The 25039-nt window shown below is 31.3% G+C and overlaps 3 protein-coding genes across 4 annotated transcripts; 1 reads left to right on the top strand and 2 right to left on the bottom strand.

Annotated features, from left to right (window-relative positions):
* The first annotated feature begins 3078 nt into the window (after positions 1-3078).
* LOC113518146 (probable ATP-dependent RNA helicase Dbp73D) lies at positions 3079-20754 on the top strand. 2 transcript variants are annotated; one of them, XM_052902016.1, is made up of 8 exons: positions 3079-3310; positions 4071-4386; positions 4475-4756; positions 6903-7080; positions 7156-7807; positions 9167-9347; positions 18973-19056; positions 20370-20754. In XM_052902016.1, the coding sequence occupies exons 1-7, from the start codon at positions 3288-3290 to the stop codon at positions 19009-19011; spliced, it is 1671 nt and encodes a 556-aa protein (XP_052757976.1). In that variant the 5' UTR covers positions 3079-3287; the 3' UTR covers positions 19012-19056; positions 20370-20754. The 2 variants fall into 2 exon arrangements, with proteins under 2 accessions (XP_052757976.1, XP_026758728.2); XM_026902927.3 differs by lacking the exons at positions 18973-19056; positions 20370-20754 and adding an exon at positions 9709-9957.
* Positions 10945-14772, bottom strand: LOC113518147 (ankyrin repeat domain-containing protein 49). Its single transcript, XM_026902928.3, has 3 exons — positions 14387-14772; positions 12188-12493; positions 10945-11207 (listed from the first exon to the last, which is right to left on the bottom strand). The coding sequence occupies exons 1-3, from the start codon at positions 14553-14555 to the stop codon at positions 10960-10962; spliced, it is 723 nt and encodes a 240-aa protein (XP_026758729.1). The 5' UTR covers positions 14556-14772; the 3' UTR covers positions 10945-10959.
* LOC113518164 (uncharacterized) lies at positions 16484-24736 on the bottom strand. The gene is given in 3 exon segments (XM_026902948.3): positions 16484-18624; positions 18627-21549; positions 23375-24736. Coding segments are annotated over 3 exon segments (5490 nt in total). The 5' UTR covers positions 24146-24736; the 3' UTR covers positions 16484-16828.
* Positions 24737-25039: the final 303 nt, after the last annotated feature.

Below are 25039 nucleotides of genomic sequence, written 5' to 3' on the forward strand. Positions count from 1 at the left end.
GTCAATTCGCACATGGATAGTCCGAGAAGAAAGTTAATTTGTCTCCGCAGGTTATTAGGTGGATAATATTTATTCGGGAAATTTTATAAAATAAAACCACGTATTAATCCTGTTTCCTTCCTTACGGAGCCATTTTTAATTATACTTTTTTACTGAAGTTTTAATAGTTTTTTTTTTTTACAATAGTAATTTAAAGAGATAAAATCTATGTTTCGGATCGAAACAGCACATTCAATTCATGTTTGGAAATGATATCTTTCGGAGCAATAGAAATACTTAATTCAAAATATTGCTGCAAACGGTCAAAAATTTTTTCCATCCATCTCATTCAATTCCATCTTCAAAATCAAAGGTGGATTTCCCTTATTGAGGGGTATGAAAAATAGATGTTGCCCGATTCTCAGACCTACTGGATATGCATACAAAATATCATAAAAATCAGTAAAATCATCGGAGGACTTTGATAACAAACACCGCGATACGAGAATTTTTATATATTAGATTTCATAGAGAAATAATGAAGATATATATAACATAGAATAGTTCAATTTCCATCTCTTGATTGTCGATATTTTAATCCAACAATTTTATTAAGAATTTCATAATAAAAACCAAACAATTTAATTTTACTTGTCAAACGATTTCAGATATCTTAATGTTCATACTTTGATTTATGGATTTATGGAGTACAGATACCAATAATGATTTTTACCAAAACGTTAAGTATTTTTCCCTAAATTGATAGGATTTTTGGAGCTTTTACCCAACAGACTTGTATTTATTTTTCACTACGTTTCAATTAATGTCATAACGTGATCTTTTCTTTTTTTTTTTTTATGCAACTTCGAATGGTTAACAAGCTGAACTTTCCATCAGGTGGAACTTTCCACCTGGATGGAAAGTGGTAACCGTCGCTTATAGATATGAACAGTATCATAGACATAACAGAGTATACTGCTTCGCCCATGATACCTTACTATACTAAGCAAAGATTTTATAATTCCTTGTTCTTAGTTTCTGAGAACTAAGGTTTTTTTTTTTTATTTATTCATGACCATACAAGTCCTTCAGTCGCAGACATAAATCTGAAAACTAAGGTGTTAACTAAGGTTGCTTTATACTGTGTTGTACAAAAATACAACTGTTTCACGGTAGAAATACGAATAGGATAGTGTTATCCAAACAAATGATTTTTGTATAAAAATTTCCGTTTTGTAAAAATATAGTAAACAATGAAAAAATAATTCCTTCTATTTTTTCCTTATTATCTTCTGTTGAGGATCTTCTTTATTATTATATTTTACTTAACTGTATACATATCTATAATCTTTACAAATGCAAAAATTTTGGAAAATAACAAAAATTTCCAAAAAATACCCTAATTTTACCAAGTCCATTTTTCTTTTGTTTAAAAATTTTTGGAAGAATATTATTTCATCAAAATTTCGGGCAAAGTTTTTTACCCAAAATTGCGAAAAACATACCCAATCTGGCAATGCTGTATAACTCTGTAGACATATTATCTCGTCTATGGTCGTAATTATGTGCTCTATCTAGTGATGGGACTCTAGTGATTTTTTTTCACTCGAGTCACTCGGTATTGATAACTCACTATATTGATACTCACTCGAATGCCACTCGAGTGAAGACAAAACTCGAGTGATTTTTATTGACTCAAGTCACTCGGAATATAAAACTGGAGTGACCAAAATTTTAAAACGAATAAAATAATATTAATTTTACATAGAATATGTGTATTCATTTTCTCAAAAAAAAAAAAATTATTGTTTCATCATGATAATAGCCGAGGCTAATAGACTCAGCTATGATATTTCATTATGAAACAATACAATTTTTGATTTGAAGTACGTTCCGAAAGTTTCGCATCAAAATACTCCCATAAATCATTTACGTCCTTATTTTCTGGTTGCGGTTTGACGATGAAGACTCCGATTCTGTTCTGATATTACCTGAATTTGTAGATATAGAGGTAGATTCAATTTCACCAATAACGGATTGCATAGCCCTATCAGCATTAGATTCTACGCAAAAACCAATTTTCTTAAATCTCGAATCCAAGTAGGTAAATTTAGCTGCAGTTTTGTTTGATTCTAAAATACTTAACCATTTATCAACAGCATCTAATAAAGACTTTTTTAATTCTTGAACATTTCTAATCAAAGGAATCACTGAAGACAATTTTGGATATTTCTCTCCGGATAAGGCTGCAGTAAGTTTTTCAAGAGGTCTTAAAAGATCTACGCATTCGTGAACCACTTCCCATTCAAAGTTTTGTAAATTATTTGGTGAATCAGGCATATCGGACGTAATTGTTGATAAAGCAGTTTTAATTTTGAGCATTCTATCTAGCATTAAATATGTAGAATTCCAGCGTGTTGGGACATCTTGTTTTAATTTGATACATTCCATATCCATTGTACGTTACATTTCCATAAGTTTGTAAGACGTTTTGTTGCTTTGTTTGAAATATGTGACTATGGATTTATTTATATGGATAGATTTATTTATAATTTCCATAAATTAAGGGTTAGCTTTCTTATATTCAATGATCGCCAAGTTCAAAGTGTGAGCTACACAGTAGCGGTTCCTCTTACTTAAATATTCAGAAATAACTTTCTTTATATTCGGAGCATTATCGAATACTATTGACACAATTTTTTCTGTAATTTGCCACTCATCAAATATCGACTTCAGCACACTGGCTAAAATAATAGAAGAATGTTCCTCCTCTAGTACCTCTCTAGTAGTAATAGTTTGCAAAAAAAGTTTTAAATTATAAATGAAATGTATTGTAATAGTTAGGTATGCTTTATTATTGTCAGAAGTCCATAAATCTGTTGTAGCAGCTGTATATTCAACTAAATGTTAAATATCTACAATTACAGTGCGTGCGGCATGATAAACATCAGGAAGAATTTTCTCTCTTAAAAGTTTCCTGCTACAGCGGGTAAACTTGTCACAAAATTTTTAATCCGCTCGGATAAACCAAGTATTATAAAACTAATTCGAGTCACTCGAGTCACTGAAAATCAATTCGAGTCCCATCACTAGCTCTATCATTATACGTCGCGTATTGTCATACCTTATTAATATAAAAACATAACCTAATTTAAAAGTAACTACTACTAACATAGATTTTGAAATATCTGACTAAATTAATAGAAATATTTTTATTATTGTGTTTTGAAACTTTCATAGATTTCTAGTTGAACTTCTACACAATAGTTTTACTTACAGAGACCAGATAAATCACTGTATTTTACATCATGGATCTGTTCGTCATAAATAGGTTTGTGTAATAAGGGCACTATTTTTATCATTAAAAAAAATTATCGCACGTATTCGTGACTGATTCCACTACTCTTTTCACTCTTCTACAATAATTAATCGAAATTTTATAATCATTTTGCTCACAACTTTGTTCAATCACGACTGTATAGATTAACCTTTCTCCACACTAAATACTACGTATATACCAAATTTCACGACGAACAGTTCTAGCGCCAAGGGATAACAAACAAATAAAATAATTTGTAATGTTAATAAAGATTATGCATTTTGCATGCAAAGTGCATAATCTAACTGCGCTCATTATTAGAAAAATTATCAGGAAGTATATATTTCCAGTTGGTTCCTACTCATTCTCTTTACTAGTATATTGCTTTTTTACTAGGTAGATTGTGTGCATAATTTGTAAAGCAGACAATTGTATAGTACAATGATGTTCATATAGAATTATTGCTACTAGCTTGATCCCAAATAATGGATTCCAATTTTCTTTCACTATTCAAATGGAAAAGTTACTATTATTTTAATCACAGTGGTAATTGTGACTCAATCACTGGCTAACCTGACTTAACAATTTAAGAGTGTGTAATTACTAATTAGCAAAATATATTAATTAACAAAGATAAGATGTAACCTATATGCTTCTCTATTTCATATACTATATCAATACTCAATTCTAAGCGCTCAATTTAACATTTAGAATAGTAGTAAGAAAAATATCTTTATTTTATAATTTGTAAATGTAGTTTCTTTTTATGTAGATATAGAGATACTAATGAAGACATAGACTGGGTAGATAGAGAATCGAAAAATTTGGAAAGACTAAAACAAAGGATTGAAGAAAGAAGGAAAGCACATGTTGACCACAAACAATCTAATTTTATAACACTTAAAGAAATAAAAACAATTAATGAGGAAAAGAAAACACATGAAAATGACTTGAAGAATATTGATGAGAGTCATGAACAAGAAGGTGTTTCAGAGAATGCAACGAAATCTTTAAATATAAATAAAAAACAAAAACCTTTAAATGAGTTTAAGGTACTGGGAGTGAATGAATTTGAGAAAAAAATAAAAGTAAGTATTTATTTAATTAATTTTATGCATAATTGTATAATATATAAATACTCTTTAAATAATGTATAATTGGTTTTGTATATTTTAGGTCCAAAGAGTGTTACCATATTGGTTATCACATCCACATATTGTGTCTACAAACCTGCAAAATTTATCTTGTCCAGTGGACAAACAAGACTGGCTGCATAGTACTCTAAAATCAACATTGCTTAGTGAAGGAGTGTCACATTTGTTCCCAGTACAAGAACAGGTCATTCCATTCATTCTTAAACAACATGAGCAACCATCTCCTCTCTGGCCGCATGATGTATGTGTTTCAGCACCAACTGGTAGTGGAAAAACATTATCATTTGTCTTGCCTATCATACAGGTAAATATTGTATTGTTACTTATTATTACACTATACATCACTAGTTAGAAGTTCACTTGAGTACTGTTCTGTTATTTGGTCTCCCTTTTATCATTGAAGAATAAAAGCAATTCAAAAACACTGTTAGATTCTTGAGTACTAAGTTTGATCTGAGGAAACTTCATTCATATGAATTAAGACTTAATCACTTTAACATCAATTCTCTATTTATAATAGAAGATCTATGTCTGATTTCATCACTCTTTATAAAATAATAAACTATAAATGGAACACTAGCACATTGTTGAGCCATATTTTATTTCATACTAAAAAAAATAAAAGAATACAAAAATTATTTTATATACCAATTTGTAATAATAATGTAATATATCACAATCCAATTATCTGCATGTGCAAAAAATATAACAGTGTATGCAAAAACCTTGATATTTTCGAACAATCCTTGCAATGTTACATTAAGGCTGGCCAATTTGTTACTTTAAATTTATAGCTGTTATTCTTTTAATATTTCTAATACTGAATATTATGCAGAGCAGTTATTGGTGTGCAAATATAATGCTGTTTTATGTAATATTTATTTTATTAATGTATTAATTTGTAATATTTTGCCTTGCAATAAATAAATTTATTACAGATAAATCTGCTAGAATTAAGTGAACTCCATAATAATAATAAAAATCTTTGAAAGCCTTTTTTTACAATTTGTCTACTTAAAAACTATACATTGAGTCTCTCAGGTCTATCTTTGAACTATCATACTCAGAAACCATCATGGTAAATTAAAAATTGATGGTGAATCAGCTACAATGGGCAAAATGCTAAGTCACCTACCTTCATTCTAATCTTTGTATGCTTCAATTTGAGACTATATAATATATACATAAATAATTATACAACTAGCAACCTGCTCTGGTTTTGCACGGGTTCTTAAATTTTACAAAAAATATAAAATAGCCTGTTACTCAGAGAACATGTAGCTGTCAGCCAAATTGGTCGTATAGTTTTTTACTTAAATCGTAACAAACAAAAATTAATCATCTTTTCTTATACATTATTTTATCATTATATATAATATTGTCCATATGGGTAAGTCCAACTTTGACCGAGAGGTCAACTGACGAATCCAACTCGGCTGGGCAGCGTTCGAAAAACTGCGTCACATTTTTTCATCCAAAAATATCTCAGAATTTGAAGACGAAGGTCTTTAATCAGTGCATATTGCCAGTGATGACTTATGGAACCGAAATATGGTCCTACACGATTACCCGTAAACAAAAGCTGCAAATTACTCAGCAGGCTATGCTTGAAGTCTCTTTACGTGGTAGAATCCGAAACGAGGATATCCGCAAAAGAACCAAAATAATCGAAGGATAAGCAAGTGGCAATGGATTAATCACATAGCTTGAAGAACCGATAAAAAATAGATGGTGTGACGACATGAAATGCATTGCAGGGAGTCAGTGGATGCAGGTGATACAGAACCGTTCTTTATGGCTGTCTATGGGAGAGGCTTATGTCCAGCAATGGATGGATAATGGCTGAAATGATGATGATGCTGATCATATATAATATTAATTTACATTGATACACTACTTAAACTTTCGGATCCCTCCCGGGTCGGAGGCGAGGCGTGGAGTTACGGAGCGCTCGCGCGGCCCAGTCGAATCACGGCGACACAAAATTTATTTCGTTGCACATTATTTTAATTTCACTATATCCTTATATATTTGTGTAAATAGCTTTCCAATTACAGCTTTATAATTGCCCATTTTTTAAAGCTTTAAAATAAATATGTAACATATGCCATCGCGAACTTTTCTGTAGACCTATATAAGATAGGGAATTCTACCATACATTATTTTGTTGTATCTTAAAGGGTTTAGGCAGCGTTTTCGTTAGAACCTCCCAGACGGCTCATTTTTTTTCCGACACCTCCAACAAATATCGTTATATTTTAGCCAATGTACACGAAAACTTAATAACTTATATATTAAAACCTTCCTCGACAATTACTCTATCTATTGGTGAAAACAGCATAAAAATTGCTGCAGTAGTTTTTGAGTTTATCTCGAGCAGACAAAGAGACAGAGATGGCGGACGACTTTGTTTTATAATATGTAGTGATAATGAAATGTTTTATTTGCAGATTTTAATAAATGACATTGGTAATTATATAAAAGCATTAATTGTTCTACCTGTACAAGAGTTAGCAATACAAGTTGCAAAAGTGTTTAAAAAGTATTGTCTGAAAACTCGTTTAAAAGTTGCTTTATTGACTGGTTCTACTCCACTTCAACAAGAACAACAGCAAATTGTTAGATATAGTAAGTATGTTATACTGGTATATAAAATTTTAATTAATAATATGGATACTTTATAAAATATTTGACATCTTTCAGCTGAATCAGCAGGATGGGTTAGTGAAGTGGATATAATAGTATGCACAGCGGGAAGACTTGTAGAACATATTCAAAATACACCTGGTTTTTCTCTGAAATGCTTAAAAATACTAGTCATTGATGAGGCTGACAGAATTATGGATCATATACAAAATGACTGGCTATACCATTTGGAAAGACATATTAAATTGGAAAATGAATTAATAAGTGGAAAAGTACCATCACTAAATTGGAATAACGTTACTGGACACAAGGCCCCACCACATAAGTTATTATTTTCTGCAACTCTATCTCAGGACCCAGAAAAATTAGAACAATGGGGGCTTTTTCAGCCCAAGCTGTTTTCTGCTGCACCTGTTGATTTTGAAGATGAAAATGATATTAGAAAGTACACAACTCCAGCAGAATTAACAGAACAGTTTGTAACATGCACAGCTGAAAATAAACCATTGATTTTATATCACTTCTTAGTTGAACAAAAGTGGGACAAAGTGTTATGTTTCACAAACGCTGCACAAATAGCACACAGATTAACTGTGTTATTAAATATATGGGGAAATGGTAGTTTAAAAGTTGCAGAGCTATCTGCAGCATTAGACAGATCAACAAGAGAAAATGTTTTAAAAAAATTCACTCAATCTGAAATTAACGTGTAAGTAAATAATCATTCTCCTATTCATATTATAGATTGACTCATTATCCAGTGATGATAATATTAAAACTGTTAAAAACTAGCCCAAGTGTGTCAGGTACGCTGAGGCCATCTCTAGTTATACGAGGTCTGTCCGGAAAGTTCGTATAAAAGTGTTCTGGTATGCGAGAAAGAGGAGTGGGGAGGCCAGGTAAGCGCAGGAACCCCTTCCTTATGTCCCTAACAATGCTTCAGTTCTGGTCTGACCGTGCGGTGCGAACTGGCTTGTCACGCCATCTGTGAAGTTACCTCTTAACGAAACCCCGTCGGCATGAAGCCCGCTTCCGTTGAAGAGCAGCGCGTCGTAAACAAGTTTCTCTCGAAACTCGGCAAGAATTATTTTTATGTGACAGGGAACCACGAACAAAAAAAGAAAATCCCGCTAAATGTCAAGACAATGTTGATTGTTTTTTTCGATGTTCGGGGGATTGTCCATCAAGAACCAGACAGTTGATGGATCTACGTCGATGTGCTCAGACGCCTCAAAGCTCGTGTGGCACGAGTTCGTTTGGCGCGAATGATTCTTCACCACGACAATGTGACCTCTCTTGTTGTCCGTGAGTTTTTGAGTAAAAAATGAACAATTCGCCGGATTTGGCCCCGTGTGACTTCTTCTTGTTCCCAAAAACCAAATTGGTACTTCCATTTGGGGGACATAAATGAGATAAAAAAAGCTACGACGGGGCAGCTGAGAAACCTACAACCAGAGGACTTTCAAGGAGCCTTCTCACATGGCACAAGTGCATTATGTCACAGGGGGAGTACTTTGAAGGGGATAAAATTGATTTACCCGAATAATTGTAAAATAAAATTTTTAAAAAACTTTTATACGTACTTTCCGGACAAACCTCGTATGTGAGTAAAGAAATTAAAATGCTTAGGAACCACTGATTGTGAGTACTTTTAATGGGTGACAATGAAATGGTAACTCCACTTACGTAAGAGATATTAGGTGAAAATGAAAGCAGGTCAGTTATCCCACCGTAACAAATTCAACAACAATTGACCATGGTTGGTTTCCAGACGGAACCGTGTGGAGGTCAACTTGATAGGGGTATATTTGCTAGCAATAAATAACCCACCCTTGGAAACCATCTTGGTTAATTATTTATAGATTCGTCACGAGGGGTCATTTGACTTGTTTTTATCTTTACCTATCATCTCCCACTGACGCCCCACCATACGTAGTGGTAGACGTATACCGATAACTCAGACAAGGTTACCGTTTTATTTTCACCCATTAAAAAAAAAAGTGGCGGCAACTTCTATACAAAAGCAAAGAAACAATTAACAAGAATAATTGATGTTTTTCTGTTCCAGACTAATTGGTACTGATGCTTTAGCCCGAGGTATTGATATAACGGATTGTACGTATGTTATTTCATACGACCCACCAAGAAACATAAAAACATATATACACAGAGTGGGTCGAACAGGACGTGCAGGTCGCAAGGGTCACGCCATTACAATCTTATTACCAAATCAAATGAACATTTTTATGGTAACTTTTATTATTATATTTAATTTATCATCATAATTATTTCACCCATTATCCGTCCACTGCTGGACATAAACCTGCCCATAAAATGCCATAAGAAACAGTTCTGAGCCACCTGCATCCACTGACTCCCTGCAATGCATTTGAGGTCGTCACTGCATCTAGTGGGGAGTCGTCCTACACTGTGTTTGCCCGTACGGGGTCGCCACTCGAGTACCTTTTTTCCCCATCGGTTGTTGGTTCTTTGATCTGTGACCGGCCTATTGCCACTTCAGTAAATTGTCCAACTAAAATTAGTTATAAATAAGTTCAAAGAATGACGCTTCTGAGTCGCTCATAACCTATTATAAGCATTTGTTTTCAGGATCTTATTAAATCTGGCGGAAAGCCTGAATTGCCTCAAATAGAAATTTCTCCTGAAATATTTGATAATTTATCAGATAGTTATCACCATGCGATAAAGCAGACAAAAGATCAAATTTATAACGAAAACAATTCTAAAATTCAGAAATCTATTGAATTAAAAAGAGGTTTTAAAAGTAAAGCACAAAAAAGAAAATATGATGGAACTAAAAATAAATAATTTAAATAAAATCGGAGAAAAAAAATGGAACTTATATTGTTTTCTTATTTGTGTAATTTATGCAGAGAAACATCTATTTAGCTCTTAATATGACCAATTCAGCTACTAGACAAGTTTTTGTCTATTCTACTAGTCCCATTGTTGTATTGCCTCATAATGGAACTAATTATACAATATTAAGACATGATACATGTTATTATGTGCTATAGGATCATAAGTGCTAATAAATCGTGATGATATATGAATAATGTAGGTATTCTTGAGAGCACAATTAACATTTTGGTTCCAATGACCGGAGTATATATACGGAGTATATATATATATATATATATATATATATATATATATATATATAGTATATAAACGGAGTATAAATGGTTGTATTTTATCATTGTTGTAAATATATATTCTTTACTATCTATTACCCGCAACTTCATCCGCGTGACCGGAATATATCGATTGGCCAGGATAAATAGCAACATTCCTATAGCAAATGTATACTAAATTTCATGACGATCGACAAAAAGATCAAAACGGATTTAAATAATAGATCCTAACTCATGTTGGTTACAGGATTTTTTTTAAAGCAACTTCTTTCATTTTAAATGACTGCCACCAATTTTGTTTGGTGATTCTGCCAACATCGAAACAAAAGTAGCCTATATGCTTCTCCATCCCATATAGTATTTTTATGCGACTTAGATTGGCACACAAGCTGATGGCTTATCTGATGGAAAGTGGTAACCATCGCCTATAAACGTGACCAGTACCATGGACATAAAGTATACTGTGTCGCCCATGATACCCCTCATGCATTACCATTCCTGAGGACTAAAGTATTATGCCTCTGTACCCTATAATTTCACAGTCATATCTCAAACTTTAAACACAATACAACCATGCAAATAACTGCTTCACAGCAGAAATACGAATGGGACAGAGATACCCAAGCAAACAACTTTTGTACAAAGTCTACCTCTGGATACAGGTTACAGTTTAGTCATAAATAAAATCAAATTTTTCTTATAATAACTATTTGTATATTTGTTCTCTGACATATGGATTGCATGTAAAAGCTTGTGAGTGGATGTATGATGCTGCTGGCAATACCATTTCAAATAAAGGACCGTATATACCATGGCCCAATGCTAGCTGTTCTGGCGTTTCATGAGAATTATTTGGTGTTTTAGCTATATTGACCATATCATCACGAAGCATCAAAATTAGTAATGTTGATTTGCAGTGACTTATTGCTGCTGTTAAGTGTAGTGGTGTCTGAGCTGAAAACAGATTAAGTATTCAATAAGATATTATGGTTTTGTAAGTTCGACAAAAATATACAAATTTAAAAAAAAATTAAAATAAGTTTATATTTGATATATTAACATATTATAGTATAAAATTTTTTGAAATTTTTTGATTTTTTGTATTTCAGAAAAATAATGACAGGAAATTTAAAAAAATTGCTTGAAAACTCTAGTTTTCAGAGTGAAAAAATTTTTTGAGTGGTTTCCATGCAATTCTTAAACAAAGTGAAAATATTTTTTTTTCTAAATTTTCTAGGTTTTGTTTTTCACTCTATGGGCATGGAAAAATTTTTTGAATTATATACAGTGTGATTCAAAAAGTATTCAATAAGATATCGAATTGAATGCAAAAGTTTTGTAAGTTCGCACAGCAAGCGGGCGCCGAGTTTCTTTATCTGCATAAAATTTACTTGATTTTTTTTTTGATAATGAATTTTTAAAAATCAAAAAAAAAAAATTAAAATATTATTGATTTTTTGATATGTTAACAAAAATATTATATAAAAATTTAAACATTCAAAAATTAATCAGTTAATATGGGAAAAACATGGGTATTGACTATTCATCACTATATAAGAATGTGATCTAAGTATATTTTTTACTTGAGATAGGTAAATAAGAGATAACTTTTGTAAGTTTACATTGTGTGACATTTCCTCCAATTCTAAGTCAATTCTGATGATTATTTCACCAATTTTATATAAAATACAGTTATATTGTAAGATTTGCTTCAAAATTCTGACTGGAAATACCTAGATGTAATCTTTAACTTCTTAATTTTATAAAATAAAAGTTCTAACTGATCTATCCATGTGTAGTAAAAACTACAATGTCCACCCTAAACATATTTTTAATGTACAATATAAATTAAATACTTTGTAGAAATTAATAGCAATAATTTAAAACAATAATATATTGCTCTCAGCAATAAGATATTATTATAAAAATCTTACCTCCTTCAGAAAGTGCAATAGGGTTTGCCCCAGCTGCAAGTAATCTTGCAGCAGCCTTATAATTATTCCAGTTACAAGCTGAATGTAATGGAGTCCATCCAAGTTCAGTAGTAGTACTCACACTAGCTCCTACACTAAGCAAGTAGCATATGACAGCTACATGATTACCATAGGCAGCTCGATGAAGAGGTGTATAACCATCTGAATCTCGTGCAAACACAAGGCCTGGTTGTTTTGTTAATATTTCTTTGAGAGTATCAAGTTCACCATTTTCTGCAGCCCATAGTACATGGTCAACCGGGTTTGCTGCAATACAACTAAATATATTTAGATAATTATATAACAATCAATTGTCTATACAGAGCTCCATATTCAAATATATTCAAATATATATATATATATATATATATATATATATATATATATATATATATATATATATATATATATATATATATATATATATATATTATATATATATATATATATATATATATATAGCTGATCCTGAAAAACTAAAATGTTGTTTTGCCATACACATTATTTCTAGAAAATAGTTTTTTAAGTTCAATCAAAAATAGCTAACACTATAAGTGTGTTAGGATTTAATTATGATTAAAAGAGGAATGAAACATCCTAGGGAATTACATACTAAATTACAATTATTGACATCTATCTATACATCGATAATAGTTTTTTTTTTATATTTTTTTTAATAATTATGGCAATTTAAAAATAAACAAAGATTAATTTCTCAGCACAATGAAGTGTACAATATTTTTGGTCAGTCATTATCAATCATATCATCAGTTTTTATTATCTGCATTGTTTTGTTGAATTTGTTGGTCTGATCTTTGTGCTCTTTTATTTTGCAAGACTATAAATTTGATGCACATCCACATCAAGCGCTCCTTTGAGTCCTTGCCACCCATAAATTAAAAATTTATGAAAATCCCTTGGCATTGGTAGCAATAAGCCCACTTTGTGATAAACTTGGCTTTTAATTTTGAACATGATATTAAATTTTTGACCATTGCAGCAATATTTTGAATTTTCTGTTGCCACGAAAAATGTAATTTGGAAACGTGTGCAAATTGACTTTGGGAACAGGATAAAATCTGGATCCGTACCGATAAATAAGCCATGCAATGGTTCAGGTAGTGTTTCAATTTCCTTTAATTACACTTTCCTGATGAGCAACACATCCTGACTTGTTTATTTTTAAATTTAAGTGCATGACAATACGGGTATGCCTTGCCCAAAATACCAATGATCACTTAATAGCAACTTTAAAATAATAATGAATTCACTATGACAATAAAATTAACATGAGAGTTGCACTGAAAACTTAAATAATATGATGACATATAACAGTCACTGAGACACAAATAAAAAAAATGGACGAAAACTGTATAGAGAGTGTGAGAAAGGAGGCCATCTTCGTTCTCATCCCTACTCTGTGATGTGACTAATGGATTGGTAGTTGACCAGTTCTCGACAGGTGATGGTTGACGATTAATTTAAATTGAAGGAAAAAGATATAAACTATACATGAAAATTTCTCGTACTACAATAATTATTTTCCATTGCCATCTTGAAACCCTATTGCGGAATATAAAAACCGCGATTAAAAAACAGGGATTGATCGTAAAAGAGTGAAAATTTGAAGTTGTATGTATTTTTCGATGCTAAATCACAATAAAATAAAAATAAAAAATTTTTGACAAAAAAATATATTTAGGGGTGGGTCACCATTGAGGGGTGTGAAAAATAGATGTTGGCCGATTCTCAGACCTATCCGACATGCACACAAAATTTCATAAAAATCAGTAAAGCCGGAGGAAAGGAGGAGTTTGGTAACAAACACCGCGACAAGAGAATTTTATATATTAGATAATATATACATATCTATGTGTGTCTGATGAATGCATTTCTATTGAGAAGTATCTGTACTTGTATAGTTGCCTTTAAAAGGGCAAGGATGCCAGGATGGTATCGCATCTAGGTTGGGATAACACCCTAGTCCTGAGGAATGAAAACATCACGGGATACTATAGAGATCAGTGTATCTGTGATATCAATGGAACTATTTATGTCAATATGTGACCGTTGCTGCTTTTTAAAAAAAAAACATGCGAAAACTATTGTTGCTGTGGTAGATTGTTTATGTAGGAATGTATATATTTTGAAAAAAATCACCTTTCGGATCCTTCACTAACTCAACGTCTTGATTGGCATCATCCCAGCCAGACACAAACATTCCAGACGTTTCAGGATTGCTTTTATATTTCTCGATTTCATCATGAATTTCGTGGATATCTTTTGGATTAAATGAATCATTTCCATCAGAGTCGGAGTCAGACATCATAAAATATTAACAAAATAAAAAGAACAAAATATATATATAACAAAACAAGGAATCAATACGTTACAATAGCTAACAAAAATGAAACAGTTTAATTACAAGTTTTAAATGGAATGAACCACAATTAAAGAGTATATAATCTCTACGTTTTAACCACAACAAGAGAATAACAAAAACAAAGCAGACAGAGATAAGAGTTGGCACTGTTGTTATATCTACGGAACCTGGAGAAAAAAAATAAAATAAAATGTATGTCACCTTTCCGAAGTAACAATACAATAAAAAGAAAAGAAATAAATGTCCATAGTGTTGCATTTAGTTACTTCATTTTACTTTATTACAAGTATTAATCTAATTTTCTTGACAGGCGAGTAATGCAAATTATTTTTGGTGCACTGAACTGCATTGGAATCAGACAGCACATGAAAAACACGTATACACACGTACACAGCATACTATAAATAAAATTAATTAATTATTTATACATAATTTTGAGTACTATTTATCTCCGTAATATACCATTACTTATAATTCAATTTCAGTTCATGTCGATAAATAGTAAGAACCATACTAGGAAATACACTAATGGATTTTAGTTAATTTTATAAGTTCAACAAAATTTGTAATAATACATAAAAATCAGCTCTATGTACGAACATGTTAATCAGATAATATATGCAAACTTTATATATACTTAACTGTTTTAATTATTATTATTGTTTACTTACTAATTCGAATTTATAGAAAATAAATTAAAAACGTCGTTTATTATTTGTATTATATCATACTTAATACAAATTTAATTATATTTTTATTTATTACTACGTAGTGTATCAAACACATATTAGTTATTTTAATATTTTAAAAAAATTGTTTATAAGTGAAGTGCTAATTTTAAAACGTCATAACTTTGATTGTCGTGGCGCCAATTCAAGATGGCCATGCTCCGCACTGATAGATTTTTTTAAATCTCTGGTAACATAGTTTCATAGAAAAACATCATTCTAACAACGGTGCTCTAATTATCGCTGGTCTCCAAAACACTGAAAAAGTGAAATACTAGTGTCCGCAGATTAAGTAATCACTACGTTATTAGTGTTCACAGAGCAAATTACTCTGTGACTACTACATTATACGAATTTGCAGTATTTATTTATTTATATGTAGATAACGGTACAACACATCAACATTTATTTATTACATTCTATTGTTACTTTGAAAAGATATCATGCATTTCATTTTCCAGGTTTCGTGAATGTAAAGTCACTCAACTCTTATAATGTAGTGGTCACTGGTAGGTATAGAAACTAACGCTACATTTAATCTATTATCATTTAGTGAAATTTTTATTTTCTTTTACAGTTATGTCGCCATTGACAAAAAAAATAATATTACACGCAATGACTAATATCGCCCTCTTCATGGTTAATTCCTGATGAATTCATCATGATGGGCTAACTGGCCTGTTTTCATTCTCATCTATCACCGTTCACTGGTGCTCCGCCAACGTATCCCGTTAGCGCAGGCGGGGTTACCATACCATTTTCACCCATCAAAGAAAATATCGCCCTCTTATTATTGTTTCCCCGTTTTGTTTTTGGCAAAATACCCTAATACCTAGTTAGGTAGTTAGTAACGGAGACAAACAGCCCAATAGTAATAACTAGCAATATATACCGTGTCAGGTCGATATCCACGTGGTCCTCCCTGGAAACCATCGTGCTGAATTCCAGATGGGCCATCACGATGGGCTAACTGACCTGCGTTTTCATCCTCACCTATTATTTCTTACTGGTGCCTCGTTAGCGTATACCGTTAGCGCAGACCATTCCATTATCATCCATTGAAAAAAATCATGCCGAATTCAACGAACACGCATACAAATAATATGGGTCACATATGCACTAGGCATATGCAATAATACATTAACATGTATACCTTTATTATTTATTTGTTTATAACTTATGATTACAATTGACAATTTTTTTAAATATTATCAGTTGAAGGCATCATTAGTAGTTACCTACTTTTACAATATTTTGACTTCTTTAGTTTTCTCTATATCATTATTTATTAATCTTATTGAATCTTAATATAATTAAAAACTAATTTGTTATAACTTAGGCATGCTTACTTATATATGCTTATATATACCTATTATCCATATTTTAGGACTTGAGGTATCACTGGCTAGATATAATTTTAAACTCAATGTAGGTAATATAATTACTATTTTATCTTCAAAACAATTTACTGACAATAGTTAATTTAAAAATTTATCGATAACTTTTAAAGACCATATTTTCTATAACATACATAGCACCTGACACAAGAAATGTTTCAGACTGTAAATTTTTAAGACTAGCTATAAGATTTCTTTTATCAATTTTTTTCAGTTCTGTTAATGTTTGTCTTGTTTCTGAAGTCATATATGGTAAGACAAGACAACCTATACCGAAACATTTGCATCTTATGCAATTTTTCCATATTTCTTTCAAATCTCCATCTTTGATAATTGGGCTAATGGGCAATAAATTTACAGCATTCAGACATTTAATTTTTTGCTTTTCTGTGATTGGATAATCAGCATGTTGAAATGGAGATAATATAACTGCACGCCAGGCAGTACGTATTATATCGTCAAGAGGTGCCGATACTTTTAACAATAAAGGTGTCATTTCTTCATATAAACCAGCACGTAACATAAATGGTACAACGATACGAATGCTTTGCTTGTCGCCGAATCGACGAGCAAGATCTGCTGCTATTTTTAATGCCTCAACATTACCGCCTGACGATTGCAACAACTGATCCAAAGCACAGATCTTATTTTGCATAAATGTGGCAATAACCCAAGGCATATCAATATTCTCTAAATTAACTATACTTATTAATTCCAAAAGAGAAGACCACAAAGCATCGCGCTCCTTATTTGTAACTTTTACAGCAGTATCGGTGTCGATAACGCTCATTAAGCATTGCAATGCTCGAAGTTTTTTACATTTATTAAAATCACTGTCATCATCAAAAGCAATTCGAGATAAATAAATGGCACCCATTTTTGGGCAAGTAGCTTTTAAAATATATTTTGCTGTCATTAATTCTTTAGTATCCAACCCCAAAAATGTTCTATGTTTATTTTCTTTATCAGACTTTTCAAGAATATTTTCCAAAATTTGGATTCTAATGGAACTTATATTAATGGAATTCTTATCTGCGATTTCATTTGTTGCTCGATTAACATCGTGTCGACTCATTTTCTCAACAAAATTTGGATGCATATACATAGCACGAATAAGCTGAGCAGGTTCTGTTGAAAGACGAATAAATTCTTCACAAGCCCATTCTATTTTATGTAGAGCATGACGGGTTGATAGGGTAGAATGCAAGCGTTCCATTTGTCGCACAGCTCTAACACCAGGCTGTAACGCTGCCCATTTTTCAGCAAATTGATAACATAGTTGGGCTGCTGCTACCTGGTCGGCTCCGCGAGCACAGCCTTGGAGAACATAAAAAAGACAGGCGCCCGCCCATTCCATATTAGCAATATGACTTACACATCGATGAGCAGCTCTAAGTAATGGTTCCTCGCGGGTAGAAAGCCTCCATGGTTCACTATCTTTATTATTGATATCAGTAATATCAACAGTTTTTCGTGTAGTCATAGTTTGTTTCAACGCATTGCTGCAAATCATATCCTTCGCAATTTGCAAATCAGGGTCAAGTGAAAGTAAAGCGACAACGGGTAGCCAGTGTTCATATGTTTCAAGTGTGATTTCTGACTTTAAATTTGACCACATATCGTCTCGCATAAAAAGATGGAATGGTAGACGATAATAGCCAATTTGTGGAAAAATTCCTTTTACAGAAAATAATTCAAATTCATATTGCTTGGGAGCACTTGATCTTCTGTAACTTTTCAGAAAATTAAGTAAAAAGTATTCTCTTTTGTTTCGTAATTCAATTGATGAACCAAATATCAAGTAGTATATACACATATAGATTTCATAATAATAAGGATTTATTGAAACTAATCTGCCATGTAATGTAACTTCACCATTTTTCCAAAATCGTTCAAAATATCTCTTAAAAAGTCTTTATGTTCAATATTTTCCCATATCATAGAACATTTTGTAGTTATTTCCTTTTGGCTATTTTCGTAATGTATACGAGCGCAATTTAAATCGTCATTAATTATCATGTATTTTAAATCCCATGTTGTGAGAAGGGCTATTAATTGTAAAGACAATCCATCATTCACAGATACATTCAACGTTCTGCACAAATCTACAAGTCTATTGTAACTAGTATCTGGATTTTCTCTTAACACATAAAATAGAATAACTTTAACATCCCAAGTTTCTTCACTACTGTCAGGAAGAGCAAACTCGGCTAAATTGATATTAAACTTACATTTCAGAATGTACTGAGGTGGACAAGATATTGTGCTTGCACATAAATCATTATCCAATAAAAATGCACGTCGTATTACTGGGGATGTAAGGTAAGCCAAAACGCCAGGAGGCAAGGTCTCATTCTGACCTTGAAGAATTTCTAAAATCCACGTTTTTTTATTTTCTTTATTCTTGCTTAATATGATTAATAGAGCTGTTAATAAAACTTCATCAAGATTTTTTGTTGTTAAAACTTTACTTAGAACTTTTTGAGCTATTTTATCCCTCTTTTCATAGTAAAAATTACATAAAGTTTGACTTGTGTGAATAGAATTTACCATAATGCTGGAGATCATAGTAAATGGTATAAAATCACATCTTTCAGATGAATGAGATACTATATCATTATGTTTTGGAGACAGTAATTTATAAAAATTTATTAAATCATTAACACGAGCCATTGATGACATAGGCAAAAATATGTAATGAAACTTCCAGACTATAGATAGATTTCTTTGCATAATAATAGCATTTACTAAAGCATTCAAAATGGAAATTTTATTTGTAATGTAGTGCAAATTTTCTTCAGTACAATTAATTAATAATTCTACTAAAACTTCACTAGTTTCAAGTAACAATAAAGAATTATCTCCATCTTTGAAATCGGAGAATAGTGACTCAAAGTTTTTGAATAACGACTTATCTTTAGATGTAAGTAATATATTAAGAAGATTCTCAACAAATTTTCTTGCTGAGTGGCTTGTGGAAATTTTACGTAATAGTTTCGTCACCATGAAATAATAAGATTGATCTGAACATATTAGCTGCATTAAGCATGAACACTGTCCCGAGCTAGCTACATCTCCATATTTAATAATCCATGAATTTGATTCTTTGATACAACAATTTTCAATGTACAGTTTATTCAAATTTAAAGTAACATTGTACAGTTTTTTAAGATAGTACAATTTTTCAATATCTCTCATTTGATTATTACTCATCATTTGGGTTCCTTTAAGAAAATCTATATAACTTTTTTCAGTAATGTTATTATTCCTTCTTTCATCAATTATTTGTTCAAATTTAGATACGACTGATTTGAACAACATTTTCTTTTCGTTACTAGATAATTTATGAAAATACTCTAATGCTATTCTCACATCAGAAGCTTGAAGACATTTTGTAATATATAACATATGACCATAACTCTTATAACTTGTCATTACTCTTGTAATAATTTTAAGATCATTCAAATTAATTATTTGCGCATTTATTATTTTATGAAGAACTAATACATAATCAGTACAAGTTAAGGGGAAATTATATTTTTTTAAAATGACTTTAATATTAGCATAATTTAGTTCTTTTTGTATTTCATATGCTAATGAACGATCTGTATCAGTTATTGTAAAATCTTTTGTAGCTGACGCAGCTGCGGTGATGGCTAAATCAAGAACTGTAGCATTCCATGGTACATCTAATAATTTTAAAACTTGTAAGAGACACTCTAGTTTAGTACTAGTTAAGCGAAATGAATTGAGAAGAATCTTTAAACGGCAACCATCAACACCACCACCACCAGAGGCAGCTTCATTCTCTATGAAAGATCGAAGAGTATCATCCATATCAAAAAGATGTCTTGTAGCAAAAGATGGCAAATAATCCTGCAGAAATATCTCTAAATCTTCAGTATAGCAACGGTGTAACATTATAAGGGCAACTTCGCAAGGATTTAGTGAACTTAGTTCACTTAATAGTATGTTTATTTTGTATTTGTCTTTTAATTCAATTATATATGTGATATGATTTTTTAGTGTATCTATATCATCCATAGATAAAGGTCTAATTGAAACTGTCTTAAGTGATAACTCTAAGATATTTGTTATTTCTTCTATAAATTTTATACCTATTTTTGGCCAATATCCAGAGTGCTCCAATTCAAACACTCTTTTGATAGTCCATTTGACAATTAAGTCAATAAAAAAAGGATTTTCATCTAAAAGTGCGGGTATAAAGTTTTTCAACCATATAATGAGTGCACTCATTTTAATGTTGTATGGAATCGAATACAAAATATCTGTAATATCATCTTGATTAACTATTATATATAATTCAGAGTACTTCAACCAACAAATTGTCGCCAAGTCCAAATCTGATTTAGACAAAAATAGCACACAAAGTTGTTTAAAATTTTTATCAAACAAGTTGACTTGTTCATAATCATTACTGTTTCTAAACTGTATGTACTCTAATAAATCAATCTTTACAATTAAATCGACCATAAGATTAATCAATTCACAATTGCCTGATGCATAAATACGGTTTTGAAGTGGATACAGAACTGATTTATATGCAATGTTGTGTTGACAAATTCTCAATGCAGTATCCATTAAAAAGGGGAAGTCATTGATTTTTTCAAAAAGTTGTTGCAATTTTATAACTACCTGGTTATATTCAGGTTCAGACATTATTTCTTCAATAAATGCCTTTGCCTGTAATTTCAGAGCTTCTTGTGATGACAGGTTATGAAAAGAATTATTTAAATAGTCTTCTGATATTTCTAACGGTGATGTGGTGGAATTCCATGCATGGCAAATATGAACCTGGAATTTAAATAATTAATTTATTTTAAAATAATGCATGTAGTCTAAAACTTGAAAAAATTCCAATGTCACTTAATACATTCCAGTCCAGCATGGTAATAGTTAGCTAAAACCATCCTCTTTTGTGGGAACCAGACCATAAGAATAAAGACGTAGTCTTCCAGATGAATAGAGCCGCGAATGCGGTTCTATTTGCAAGAATTAAATTCCTTAAATCAGTGAGGTCGTGCACTAATCAAAAACCATGTTTAATCGTAAATCACTAGATGGCATTATATGTTGAATAATTTTACCTTCCTCGGGTTATCAATATTAATGACTTGTTAACTTAACAGTCGTAAAAAAATATACCTAACTAAATTTAATGTTTTATCCTTTTAGTATGTGTTTTGGCCCTTCTACTCACAGGATGTGTATCACTTCATGACTGCGCCGCGATATATTTTTTTTTTAATGGGTGAAAATGAAATGGCAAGCCCCCTTGCGCTTACTGTATACACTGACGGGGCACCAATGAAAGGTGATTGATAAGAATGAAAACAGGCCAGTTAGTCCATCATGATGAATTTATCAGGAATTAACCATGATAGTTTCCAAGGGCAACCGCGTGAGGTCAACCTGGTTGGCTATATTGTTAGCAATGGGATTCTTTGTCTTCATTACTAACAATCCCTTTCCCGCCTTCCGCAATGTATTTCGTAAACGCAATGCTTAAATATTATTACTCAGTATTTAGATGTTAGACCAACAATTTTTATTATACAAAACAATGTACAAATATTTCCCTTACTTTTTTTTTCTCTAGTTGAAAGGTAAGTATATATTGATGGTAATGACAGTTATCTGATAAAAAATATTTAATTAATCCATTAGTGTCTCTTGCTCTAGTCCTTATGTCCCACTAGATATATTGTATTTAATATACATTACTGTCACTTTTCCATGTCATGTGGAAGCTTTATGATTATATTATCAGATTATATGTGACATAGTCACTCTTACTAGTGGGAGACAAGGGGTCGCCCTCTACATTATGATTATATATACAAGGCCACCACTTAAGATTCTTTTTTGTTATTTATATGACTATATATTATATATACTATATATTATATGTATACCAGATTTCTATTTGACAGGTGGTATATGGCAGTGAAATTACAAGGTACAGAAGAATAATACCAGAGTCCTCAGGAATGGCAACGCATGGGGAGTATCATGGGCGAAACAGTATACTTTGTTATGTCCATGGTACTGCTCATGTCTATAGGTGAAGGTTACCACTTTCCATCAGGTGGGCCATCTGCTTATTTGCCATTCTAAGTTGCATAAAAAAAATTATATAAAATTGTATAGCCCTATTTCAGTGAGGGGCAGTGGGGTACATTTTATCAACATATACATATATGTATTCACTAAGGAAAGAACATTACTAATATTATAAATGTGAAAGTTTGTTAGTTTGATATCTTATAATACCTTAACAGCTTAACCAATTACTATGCAATTTAATATACACATACTATATGGGATGGAGAAGTATATAGGCTACTTTTTAGCCCAATTGGTAAATATATCATGATCACATAGACAAATTTTTTTATATTGTAGAATGACTGGACTCAACATGAAACATCTTTCCTATGTTGATTACTTAGTCAATATTATAATAATAGTCAAAACTTATCAGTCTTGACAAGGTTTGTCCATGAAATGCTACATAAAGATAAAGGTCATTCAAATAAATTGTACTTACATAATTTATTTGAATGATGTTTATCTAATTGAAAAATAAACATATAATTGAATAAAAAATATACTTTACCTCAGTCTCATCCCATGTAATATAATAAAGTGTATTATTATGTGATCCTAATGGATAATATTTCATAGCAACATTATCAAACTTATACAAAATATTGCTCTCTTTCAAATCTACAACCCACATATGCATTTCATCTGACAAAACTATTACCTTTTCCCATTCTACAATATATTTAATTTGCATATTTGTTGATATTGTGTTATAAAGACCCGTTAAAGGACATCTCACTAATACTTTTCCCTCTTCATTACTTATAATAACTCCATTAGATTCTATTCCAATTAAAGATTTCAATGTAGAATTATTCATATATTTCTTCAATGATACGGTAAGTAGTGTGGTACCTTCAGCAAAGATATCTTTTAATTCATCTGTTGTATAGGGAGCAAAAAAGCAGTCTCCAGTCTTGTTGATTAAATATATATTTTCATGTCTGTCAGTTTTAATGTATTGTATTTTAGATGTAGACAAGTTATCAATAATAAGTTTAAGACAACAACCAATATTAAAATCTATTACGTTAATTTCTCCTGTTTCAAGAATTATCCAAAGATAATTTTTTTGTATAGTTTTATCCGCTATTTGGTTACTGAGTATTAAAGTGTATCCTTCATGCGATCCGTCAGTTTCTATATTCTGTACATCCATAATCCGAATAATCTCATCATTTTCAAATAACAACAACTTCGGGTATAATAACTGACCTTTCAGGTGTTTTATTCTCTGAATTGATTTATATTTCTTATTTAACATTGACATCAATGAGGCCATGTTACTGGTATCTTCGGGAATAATGTTTTAAATTTATACATAAAGTAATACGATTTCAAAGAACGAGTTACTTAGCTATTCCATATTATTATTTAGAATGAGTTATTTGGCTATCCCATTCTATTAACGTCCATTATACTTTAAATCTTGAAGTCCACAAATTTAACAAAACAACTTCTGTTAATAACGAGACATAAAGTTCTTTTTATTGTATTTAATAAGTGTAAAAGCATTAAATGTTTCAATAATCACTATAGCAAAAGAGAAACAACAAAGAAAAAATAAAGTATAAAGAACGGATATGATAAATTAACGAATAATTTTCAAACTTTATATATAGTTACAAATATATAGATACCATAAAGATTACAGATACTGCCTAAATAGATACCTATTTGACTTATCTAACTAGGTACCGTAAAATGGGATGAATAAGCTAAAATTTGAACTTCACACTTCAATTTATTTATTTTGTTAGACAAATTGTTATTATTGACACATTCTAAATGTCTTTGGTTGTTTAAGTTATACGACAAAAAACAAAATAATTTCAAAAATAGGCAGTAGTTGATTATTTATAGTAAAATGAGTATTATGCCTATTTATATTGGATTCAGAGTGAAAAATGGGGCGAATAGAGCAAAGGCATAGGGCGAATAATAGCAACACTGTACGTGTTGCTATTATTTACAATCAGAGTGCGATGTAAAATTCTTATTCCATTCGCGTCGTACTTAGGTCTATATAACTAGAAATACCATTGGTCCTTAAATTAAAGAAATAAAAACTCGTGCCAGACAGGGGAAGACTGTTAGTAATTAAGATTAGCAATACCCCTAGCAATAAAACGCAGTGGTGGATTGTCGCCAATAGGCTATTTACATTTTATTGCTT

The sequence above is a fragment of the Galleria mellonella genome, unplaced genomic scaffold (genome assembly GCF_026898425.1).
Source record: "Galleria mellonella isolate WM207_F2 unplaced genomic scaffold, CSIRO_AGI_GalMel_v1 utg132, whole genome shotgun sequence".
NCBI lineage: Eukaryota > Metazoa > Arthropoda > Insecta > Lepidoptera > Pyralidae > Galleria > Galleria mellonella.

Excerpts from the sequence above, each read along its gene's own strand:
- LOC113518146 (XM_026902927.3), top strand. The coding sequence starts at position 3,288 with ATGGATCTGTTCGTCATAAATAG. Across the intron at positions 7,081-7,155 it reads ACAGCAAATTGTTAGATATA|CTGAATCAGCAGGATGGGTT; the intron begins GTAAGTATGTTA and ends GACATCTTTCAG. Across the intron at positions 7,808-9,166 it reads ACTCAATCTGAAATTAACGT|ACTAATTGGTACTGATGCTT; the intron begins GTAAGTAAATAA and ends TTTCTGTTCCAG.
- LOC113518147 (XM_026902928.3), bottom strand. The coding sequence starts at position 14,555 with ATGATGTCTGACTCCGACTCTGATGGAAATGATTCATTTAATCCAAAA. Across the intron at positions 12,494-14,386 it reads GTTAGTGAAGGATCCGAAAG|CAAACCCGGTTGACCATGTA; the intron begins GTGATTTTTTTC and ends GTTGTATTGCAG. Across the intron at positions 11,208-12,187 it reads TATTGCACTTTCTGAAGGAG|CTCAGACACCACTACACTTA; the intron begins GTAAGATTTTTA and ends ATCTGTTTTCAG.